The sequence below is a fragment of the Triticum urartu genome, chromosome 2A (assembly GCF_056163025.1).
Source record: "Triticum urartu cultivar PI428250 chromosome 2A, HENAU_Tu73, whole genome shotgun sequence".
NCBI lineage: Eukaryota > Viridiplantae > Streptophyta > Magnoliopsida > Poales > Poaceae > Triticum > Triticum urartu.
Window position 1 is genome coordinate 759370511 of NC_141874.1, and position 11367 is coordinate 759381877.

An 11367-nucleotide genomic window follows, 5' to 3' on the forward strand; every position below is an offset into this window, starting at 1 on the left:
CGCGGCCCGGGTGCGTCCGGGCGCGTCTGCCTGGCCCACCTCTGGCTCACCCTGAACCCACAAAATCCCTCTCCGGAGCAAACACTAGGCTCATTTCACTCCGCTCCCTTCTCTTGTCCAATCCGTCAAACCCCAAGCGTCGGCGACCATGTCCAGCATTGGCAGCCACTCTGACGGCAGCTTCAGAGACGAGGACGAGATGGCGCTCCATATCGCACTGGAGCGCTCGCGGGTTGATGTGGGCAACAGCTTCAGTTCAAGTGCAATGCTGCCTGTCGCCCATCGCCACAGCGACGACGTCGGTGCCGGTCCTTCCAGCCCCGCACGCGGATCTGTGAGGGCAGCTCAATCGGTGTTGCCGGCCCGACGGCCTCCTCCACATCGGGCTCCGCGCGGGCAGCGGTGTGTTCTAGTGCCTGTTCCGCCGGGGGCGCGTCCGACGTGGCTGCGCAGTCCGCCCGCCGCCGCTGCGTGATGTCAGTGCCCGACAAGGAGGAGCATCTCCTGCAGTGAGTGTACCTTCGGTCACTTACCACGACGGAGACGGACGCCCAGCAAAAGAAATAAAAAACAACAAGATAGTTTAGAATAAAAACAATGAATCAGTAGCAAAAGTATTAGCATTTTAAGAAGAAAGATGACGAAAAAAGTTTCGTGAAACTTGCACACAACTTGGCTCTAAAATTACACTTTTTGTAGTATGCTATAATGCAAGGAATAATCATATAATAGTATAAGTTTCACAGTATTGCATAGTATTTATGTGAATACATTACACTCATCCAACATCTCGAAAGTACCCATAAAAGAAAAATAAAAACCAAACACATAGAGAAAGAAAAAAAATAGAAAAATAAACAAAGGGAGAGATGAGGGCTGGATCGTACAGTTAAAGGGCTTCAACCCAGTAGCAAATCGACTGACTGAAATATGGGGTCAGTCAAAAATAAGCCCAGCACAACAAACATCACATGCCAGAAAAATAAATGCAGCACAAGTCTGCTTTGGATATATGTAATAATTGTGATGAATTTAGAAGCTCGATCTTCGAGGCTCGCAAACTCTCCAAGCACACTTTATCCTTAGGGATTGATGATCATGTTTGGTTAGGTCAGTCCAATGAACTTGATTTTGTCCCTGTAAACATTGAGACGGTGCAATAAAGCTTCGGAGTTTGTTTTAAAAAAAATGCATACAAATGTCAGAGCAAAAATTCTAAATTCAGACAACTTACAAATAGCTAAAGTGGAAAAATTAAAGGTCATGGGTCGATCATGAATGACAATATGACATGGTAGGACGCGAGGCAGCCACTTGACTCGAGCGCCGAAAGTGACACTAGTGGAGTAATATTGTACTTGTATGTACCATGACGATCCGCAAAGTTGTTGCAAGTTGCCGGAAAAACGGAGGGAGATGTTTGGTCCCATGCGGATGCAGGCATCCGGGTGGTGGCCATGATCGATGCCCTCGATGATCTGTTTAGTGGTACGTGGCATTCCCTATGCATCAACAGCTCTTCGGTGGGGTGAAGATCAAAGATATTCCTGTTGGACTTGTCAAGAACAGCCTTTGCTTCTTTTCTCGTCGAGGACCAGCTTTGGCAAACAAACATTTTATAAAATGGAGTAACATGCATGGTGATGATGCTAGGTACGTAGTACTACCACTAAAATTTAGAGTGTACAGTACAGTGATTACTCCTGGTCGTGGCACTTGCACAAAAGTCATGGCGATGTACATGTATCCTTGTTTTCAAACAAACAAAAGAAAAACCATGTACATGTAGTATTGGTTTTGTAAGGGGTACGTGCACTAGTGTACCGGCGGCTAACCGTGCACTCTGTTTAAGGTAAGGTAGGCTGGGTCTGGTCCACGCTACTGAGCTTAAGTAGAGTCGCGCGGGCGTGCTGTATCCTTCACTGTGATGATGAGCATGCATATGCTCGCTTCCTGTGGCAGCTGGGACGGTGTTGCGGTTTTGCTTCCCATGCACCTCCACAACTTGATGTGCTCAAGTGTTTTCCAAAAAGAAAAAAGAAAAAAAAACTTGGTGTGCTTTTGTGATTGATTGATGCAAATGCAGCGCCAGGCAGACGAGACCTTGTGCTCAGTGCATCTTTGGATGTTCAAAGGCTCTGTTTTTTTCCTTCCTTTTATTTGGAAAAAAATACCTGTGTAAGATTAGAACGAGAGAAAAACAGGGGGCGCATGACAGCGATCGGACATTTTCCTCGATTCCGCCAAGTTGTTTCCAAGCTCAAAGCACAGCCCCATGATCGCGCATGCACGGGGAGTCAGGTACAGTACATCTTCTTCTGCACCTTGATTGATTTCCGTTTATATATCACGAGAGTTATTGTCAGGTACATTTTTTTTTTCGAAAAGGGGTTTACCCCAGCCTTTGCATCAGAATGATGCATACGGCTCATATTATTAAAATCATATTGTCAGGTACATGAGTGCGTATCCGTTAACATGATCTCTATCATGTCCTCCGCCTGGTACGCTCGCGCGAGGGCGATCAGGAACCCACGCAGCGGATCTCCGTCTTCGTCTAGGGTTTGTATTCTGTTCAAAAAGATGAAACAGAAGCGGCTTCTTGAAACTGGAATAAGATTTTCCCCGCCTAGACCCGTTCCGGTGGTGCGTCTAGCATCTTTAGAGGGCGAGTGGAGATTTTTCTCCAACGGATCTCATGGGATTCGGTCGGTGTTTGTCTTCGGTGCATCCACTTGGATCTGGTCTCTGTTCCTATGTGTTCTTATGTCTTCAAGTTAAACTCTTCCGATCTATTCTTCTCTTCATCGGTGACGCTGTTGTTCTGGCACGCTGGTTTTTTTGGGCTTAGCACGACGACCTCCCTATTGTCTACTATAACAAGGTTTGTCCGGCTCCAATAATGAAGGGGCGATGACGGTGGTGCGCCTTCGACTCGTTCTAGTGATCGTAGTCGTCGTTAGGTGGTCTATAGATTTGGTGGTAATTTTTACTTCTATTGTTTTTTTCCTGCCTTAACTGTTGATGAATAGATCAAAATATTTTGAGTACACGAGTGCTCGATCGGTTACTGCACACCAAAAAAATAAAACAGCGAGCAACAGCCCCGTACTGGCCGTACGTGCTGATCTCATCGCTCCTGCACCGATGAACTAGATTTCAAAAGTGAGACCGGCCGGCATGAGAATCTACAAACATTTCTCGATGACATCCATGAGACCGGCCGGCATGAGAATCTACAAACATTATAATAGTATAATTTTCGCAGATATTGCATAGAATTTATGTGAATACATTTACACTCATCCAACATCCCTAAAATACCCATAAAAGGAAAATAAAAACCAACTAACAAAGAAAAACAAAAGGCAAAAGCAAAAACACATAAAAATAGAAAAAAACAGAAAATAAATAAAGGAAGAGACAAAGACTGGGTTTCAGCCTAGTAGCAAATCGAATGACCGAAATATGGGGTCAGTCAAAAATAAGCCCATACAACAAATATCACATGCCGGAAAAAAATGCAGTACGAGTCTCAGAGTAAAAATCAACGGCCTGAAAATCGACTGACCCAAATTCAAAATTCAAGCAGCCTACAAGTAGCTAAAGTGGAAAATTAAAGGTGGTGGGTTGATCATGAACGATATGGTAGGGCACCACTTGACTCGATCACCGAAAGTGACAGTACTGGAGTAATATTGTACTTGTATGTGCCATGACGATCCGCAAAGTTGGTGCAAGTTGCCGTAAAAATTGAGTGAGATGTTTGGTCCCATGCAGATGCAGGCATGCGCGGTGGCCACCATCGATGCCCTCGACGATGTATTTGGTAGTACGTGGCACTCCCTATGCATCAAAGATGTTCTTGTTGGACTTGTCAAGAACAGCATTTGTTTCTTTTCTCGTCGAGGACCAGCTTTGGCAAACAAACATTTTATAAAATGGAGTAACATGCATGGTGATGATGCTACTAGTACTACTAAAATTTAGAGTGTACGGTACAGCGACTACTCCTAGTCGTAGTAGGGTTCAGGGCACTTGCACAAAAGTCATGGTGATGTACATGTATTCTTTTTCTAACAAAGAAAAGAACCATGTACATGTATTGGTTTTGTAGGGGGTACGTGCACCAATGCACCGGCGGCTAACCATGCACTCTGTTTAAGCTGAGCCAGCGCACATGCATTGGTCTGGTCCACGCTACTGAGCTTAAATAGAGTCACACGGGCGAGATGGATCATTCAATGCAAATTATTCGCCTGGCTTGTGATGCAAGATCAAGTTTGGACTGCTAATAGACTTGCGCGCCTTGGTTGGCCAAATTGCCGTCTTTGCCTACTCTGTAAGCAAACCGGGGACTCTTTCACACATCTTCTTTGCCACTGTCATTTTTCGGTGAGGGTGTGGTGCGACATTGTTCAGTGGTTGGGGCTTCAGGAGGTCAACCCTATGGAGTGGAGCTCAGCTACTTCAGTTAACGATTGGTGGATTTGGATCGTCCAATCGAGGGCCCCTTCGCGGTCTGCGATGACCTCCCTTTTGATGCTCGTCTTTTGGGAACTTTGAAAGGAGCGCAAGACGAGAGTCTTTCGCAACTTGGCGACCCCCACCAGGATGCTAGTGCGCAACATTAAGGAGGAAGTTCGATTATGGGTGATGGCGGGAGCAAAAAACTTGGGTGTTGTAATGGCGCAAGAGTGATGAACTTTTATTTGCCCTTTACTGGGATCCTTATCTTAAACTCTCTTCTTTATCAATGAAAATGGCAAGTCTTTTGCCTTGTTTCAAAAAAAAAGCATGCATATGCTCGCTTCGTGGGGCAGCTCCTGGGACGGTGTTGCGGTTTTGCTTACCATGCACCTCCACAACTTGACGTGCTCAAGTGTTTTCCAAAAAAAAAAAAAACTTCATGTGCTTGATTGATGCAAATGCAGCGGCAGGCAGACAAGACCTTGTGCTCAGTGCATCTTTGGATGTTCAAAGGCTCTGTTTTTTTCCTTCCTTTTATTTGGAAAAAATACCTGTGTAAGAATAGAACGAGAGGAAAACAGGGGGCGCATGACAGCGATCGGACATTTTCCTCGATTCCGCCAAGTTGTTCACACGCCCCGTGATCGGACATCTTCTTCTGCACATTGATTGATTTCCGTTTAAATATCACGAGTCAGATACATGAGTGCGTGATATAAACTCAAGATTGCTCGATCTCGGCTACTGCACACCAAAAAACTAAGGGAATGGCTACAGGGCAGTCGACCCAAATTTCATTTGGGGTCAGTCAAATCAACACGAAGCGTTAGATAAAAAACGAACGCATCAGATTATCTCTTCTACCTCCAACCGTTTTTTCTTGAAAACAGATCTTCTTCCCCTGCCGCCCTGCTGCCACTGGCCAGGCCGCCGGCGCTCCCGCACCAGCCTCGCCGCCCCGCCCTCCCTACAACCTCTCCCCACCACCGTGCATGCCGCCGCCCCCGGCCATCCTCTAGCCCCGCCTGCATCCACTTTTTTTTATCCGGTAAAGCCCCACCGCCACCCCCAGCACCGCCATTCATCACCGCCACACCTTGATTCCTAAGATAGACAATGGGGTGATGACGGCGAGCCCCTTCCTTCTCTCCGGGGAAGCCATTCCTTCTCCTTCCTTGCCTTCTTCTTCCTTCACTCAAAACCGACCAACCCAAAAACGAAAGTCAGTTGATTGACTTGCAGCTAAATTAAAAAACAAAATAGCGAGGAGCAGCTCGGTACTGGCCGTACGTGCTGCTCTCATCACTCCCGCATCGATGAACACATGAAAATACATACTACTATATGAAATATACGTACAAAATAAAGAGCTACTCCCTCCGTTTCATAATATAAAAACGTTTTTGACATTTTTAAAAACGCAACGCTCTCATGTTATGGGACGGAGGGAGTACTAGATTTCAACAGTGAGACCGGCATGAGAATCTACAAACATTTCTCGATGACATGCATGAGTCCGCCGCATGCGTCGTCTTATTATTACTACTCCAACGCAACAAAAACAGTCAACACAAACCCTCAAACCCACACACGAACAACACACTAGTAGTACAGCAGTGCGCTACACGCTAACGTCACGCGCGGTCTGCGGGGTACTGCATGCCTGTCGGCTGCAGGAACGATCGATCATGCGGAAGCAGCGAAGCCCTCCTCCTCATCGACAGCGTCGACGGCGGTGTCGATGAGGACGATGCTCTGGGCGTTGGTCCTCAGGCAGCTGAAGCGGCGGATCTCCCCGACGTTGCCCGCCGGCTTGGGCACGCTGGCGAGCTTGGTCATCGACTTGGCGAACTGCGCGAAGAAGGCGTCCTTGCTCGCGGCGAACTGCTTCACGATGGGCGCGGTGGTCTTGTTCTTGACCAGCGCCATGTCGGAGGTGAACACGCCCTGGTTGAACCCCAGCGCCTTGTAGTACCCGTTGTCGAACAGGTCCGGGGTGATCACGTCCAGGTTCTGCAGACGGTCCGGGTTCTTGCTGCAGTTGGCGGCGAGCTTCCTCGAGAAGGTGTCGTCGGCGCGCTGAGACCGGTCGGAGAAGGACCCACACTGCGACCGACCAATGGTGTGCGCGCCCGAGAGCGCCACGAGGTCGGCCACGTCGCCGAGTCCCCTGGTGCCGAAGGACTGCACCAGAGCGGCGACGCTGGCGGTGGCCGGCGACGGGAGGTCGAACACCTTGTCCTGTGACGCCGGGGCGGGGCTGTCGAGGTTGCCGAGGGGCACGGGGAAGGTGGGACCCCCGGAGGCGACGACGGCGGCGCGGGTGGCGAGCAGGGTGATGTCGGCGCAGGAGACAACGGGCCCGCAGGCGGCGTGCGCCGTGGAGCGGATGGATTCGACGAGCTGCATGGCGCGCGGCTGGATGCTGAGGTTGGGGCCCAGCGCCGTCTCGCGGGCGGAGGTGGAGTTGAGGAGGATGGAGGCGTCGCAGCCCTGCGGGAAGCAGTCGTGGAAGTAGATGCGGACGAGGCCAGCGGCGATGGCGATTTCGCTCGTGAGGGCGGCCTGCACCGCCGCGCGCACGATGCCGTCCAGCTGCGGGCACGTCTCCGCGTGGAAGTCCGGGGACAGCGTGGACGACAGGGCTGAGGCGGCTGGGGAGAGCAGCAGGGCCAGGGTGGCTAGGACGGCCAGCATTGAGCTGCTGCTCGCCATTGTTGATGTGGAGCTTGAGCTTGAGCTGAAGCTTTGGAGTGCAATGGTGGTGGGCTTGTGTCTTCCTCACGTCGAGTAGTGGGCATCATTTATAACCGGAACTGGTTTGGATCGTACTGACCAGAGTCACGCACTAGCCATGTGCCCCGAATATAGTAAGGCAGCGTCACGGAGGAAAAAAATGATGCGTACGTGAAGGCGACTGTAGCTCGCAGCAGCCTCTCACATGCTGAGTTTTAGTTTGTCCTATCCCTGTATACAATATCCCTACTACAACTACTAAGGTACACGCCGCGTTGCACACATGAGATTTGGCAATTAAATTATAAACAAATACCACATTATAGCATGTAAGTTTTGAGTCATATATGCATGATGTAGATGTTCATTTAATTCCTATAGTTCATCTTATTCAAAATCAATTAGTTTTGTAAAAAAACTTGTCTATTTTAAGATTCATGAAATTGTGCGTTGTAAAGCATAAAGTAAGAACAAATAATGACGATTCATCTAGAAAACAAATTGGGCAATTATAATACGAAAGATTCTAGAACAAAGTAGAAGTGCTTGTGTTTTGAGATTTGTGCATTATGCTTAAGTTCAACCATAGAGTCTTCTAGACTGTACATGTGACAAAATCTGATTTGTCATCTCTGCATCGTCGGATTGGCTTCATCCAATGACCATCTTTCAAACTTATTCGCGCACTATATAGGGGTATAGATATACTTCTATACAATAGCAAGACATATCTCGCCTGAAAAGCTCAAGCGATTGGGGGGACTTCTGGAACACATACAGTGCAGGTAGTAAGGGCAGTAAACAAGGTAGTGATCGTCCATCATGGAGAAAGAGCCTGCCAGAAGCGGGTATGAACGAAGACAAATTGGGAATAAGAGGAGAAGAGAAAGAAGTCACCAGGCCCCTAAAGAAAACTCAAGATGATACACATGTAGCTGTGAAAGGCAGGGAGTTGGTGTTCGAAGAAAACAAGCAGTCAGAGAAGACTATGGATAAAAGTTTGGAGCCTAGCCCATGTAAACAGACTGTACACCCTGTGGACCCTAGTGTGGGGATACATGAAAAGGAAATGCCAAAAGTTAGCACAATTTCAACGAAGATTACCCAAGGAGAAAAGGAGAGAGGTCAAAGGAGAGAAGATGAACATAATAAGGAAAGAATTAAGGAAATCAGGTCAGGTACAAGTCTGAAGCTTGGCACTTTTAAGCGGCGTGAAAGAAATAAGGAGAAGCAACAACAAAATCAGTCCCCTGAAACTGTACTAAAGAAGAGAAATGCAGATATGATGGAGGTAGACTTGGAGGTGATGGTGAGGTTGTTGTGCAAGGGGAAAAGGAAGGAAACACACGATTGAATGCAGGAAACGCTGGGCTGCAGGGACGGCCTGGGGAATCAAAATGAAAATAGTAGCTTGGAACTGCCGGGGATTGGGGAATGGCCCGGCAGTTCGCGGGCTTCTGGATCTTCAGAAGCGGGAGGACCCCGACATCCTATTCTTGTCAGAAACAAAGATGGATGGAAGGAGAATGGAGAAATTCAAGTGGATGTTAGGAATGAGTAATATGGTGGTAAGAGCTTGTGAAGGAAAAAGTGGAGGACTGGCTCTGTTTTGGAAGAAAGAGATAAGGATGGAGTTGCATAACTACTCAAGATATCATATTGATGCGGAAGTAATAGAAAAGGATGGTTTCAAATGGCTTTTCACAGGCATTTATGGGGAACCATCTAGTGATAGAAGGGAAATAACTTGGAGGCTCATGCGCATACTTAAGCAACAGCTGAATCTTCCATGGCTATGTGCAGGCGACTTTAATGAAATATTGTTTAATCACGAGAAAAAAGGAGGACCAGCTAGAGCTCAAAGTCAAATGGAGGGATTCAGATTGGCTCTTGTTGATTGTGGTCTTAAGGATTTGGGTTTTATAGGGGATAAGTACACCTGGCGCAACCATAGCTGGATGCTAGCCGGTACATCAAGGAAAGGTTAGATAGAGCGGTTGGCTCGAGAAGCTGGTGTGCAAGGTTCCCACACTGTAAAGTGGTGAACGGCGACCCACGTCATTCAGATCACAGGCCAGTGACTATCCATATAAAAGGAGTTGTTGGGGCACAAAAATTCAGAAGAAGGGCACACAACTTCAGATTTGAGGCAAGATGGCTACAGGAGGAAGATTGTGAGGCCATTGTAAACAATGCCTGGGCCAAAGCAAAGCGGAGAGGGGAGACTACTATTCAAGGTATGCTGAGCATGGTTGCAGGGGACTTGAAAAACTGGGACGCCAATGTGTTGGGAGATCTTCAAAAAAGAATAAAAGATCTAAAGAAAGAGTTGGAGGAGGTAAGAAGAGGGGATATTAATCAAGACCAAGTTTCAAGAGAGCACTTCCTTAGAGAGAAATTGGATCACCTTGAATACCAACAGGACACTCATGGGAGACAACGTGCCCATGTCAAATGGCTACAAGACGGGGATAGAAATACGTCTTTCTTCCATGCTTTTGCCTCGGAAAGGAAAAGGAGAAACACCATCCAAAAATTACTGAGGAATGATGGGAGTTGGGCTGAAGGGGAAGACTCACTCAAGGAACATGTTACAAACTATTTTTCTAACATCTTTTCCTCCAAGATTATATGGAGAAACATTGAGGAAATTATGCAGGCTGTAGATGTAAAGGTGACAGAGCAAATGAACAATGGGCTGTGTGCTGAGTACACGGAAGAAGAGGTTAAAACAGCACTAAATTGCATCGGCGATCTTAAGGCGCCGGGTCCCGACGAAATGCCTGCTATTTTTTTCAAAAAGTTTTGGCAAACTGTTGGAGAACAGGTGGTCAAGGAAGCACTTCATATTCTAAGAGGGGTAGACATGCCAGAGGGTTGGAATGACACATTCATTGTTTTAATCCCGAAGAACAACAATCCAATGAAGATTAATGATCTCATACCAATAAGCCTATGTAATGTGGTATACAAGCTGGTCTCAAAGGTAATTACAAATAGGCTTAAAGTAATTCTCCCCAACATTATCTCCCCTAACCAGAGTGCCTTCGTGCCTGGGCGCCTTATATCTGACAATTCACTACTGGCATATGAGCTAACACATTTCTTGCAGAGGAAAAGAAAGGGCTCGGTGGGTTATGCAGCAATAAAACTAGAAATGAGCAAGGCATATGATCGCGTCGAGTGGCCCTTTTTAAAGGAGATGATGCATAGACTGGGTTTTGACGGAGGGTGGATCAACTTGATAATGAAGTGCATCTCCACGGTCAAATACCGAATCAAAATGAATGGGGCTGTTACGGAAATAATCACACCTCAAAGAGGGCTTCGACAGGGTGACCCACTTTCCCCATACTTATTTCTAATTTGCGCAGAAGGGTTCTCTGTCATGCTGCATAATGCTGAAATGAGAGAGTCAATTAGATGAATCAAAATATGCAGAAGAGCTCCTAGTGTAAGTCACCTTCTCTTTGCAGATGATTCTTTGCTGCTAATGGAGGCTAATGCAAGCAGTGCGCAAGAAGTTGAACGCATAATTAACATATATGGGAGCTGCTCAGGACAAATAATAAATAAGGACAAGTCTTCCATTTTGATCAGTAAAAATACAAGGCCTTGGCAGAAGGAAGAAATGAAGAGCTGTCTAAACATTACGTCGGAAGGCCTCTCATCAAAATATTTAGGTCTTCCAACGTATGTGGGCAAAGAAAAAGTAAAGATGTTCGAATACGTGAAGGAAAGATTATGGAGAAGGATTCAAGGGTGGAAGGAGAAACTACTTTCGAAGGCAGGGAAAGAAATACTCATAAAGGCCGTAGCACAAGCTATTCCTGTTTACACCATGGCGTGCTTTGATCTCACTAAAGGCATATGTGAAGAACTAAGCACCATGATTAATAGGTATTGGTGGAGCCAGATGGATAAGGAAAATAAAGTGCATTGGGTCAGCTGGGAGAGATTAACTAGGTCAAAAAGAAGTGGAGGCTTGGGGTTTAGGGACTTACATGCATTCAATCTGGCCATGCTAGCAAAGCAAGCATGGAGGCTGCTCCAAAATCCCACCTCATTATGTGCCCAGGTGCTCTCAGCAAGATACTACCCAGAGTGTTCAATAATACAAACAAGGCCAAGAAGCGGCATCTCCTATGTATGGCGAAGCAT

At 47.0% G+C, this 11367-nt stretch overlaps 1 protein-coding gene across 1 annotated transcript; it reads right to left on the reverse strand.

Moving 5' to 3' along the window:
• Positions 1 to 5950: 5950 nt before the first annotated feature.
• On the reverse strand, positions 5951 to 7273 carry LOC125534534 (peroxidase 66). The gene has a single exon (XM_048697731.2). It carries the CDS (start codon positions 7183 to 7185, stop codon positions 6157 to 6159), a length of 1029 nt encoding a protein of 342 aa, XP_048553688.1. The 5' UTR covers positions 7186 to 7273; the 3' UTR covers positions 5951 to 6156.
• Between the last annotated feature and the right edge of the window lie 4094 nt (positions 7274 to 11367).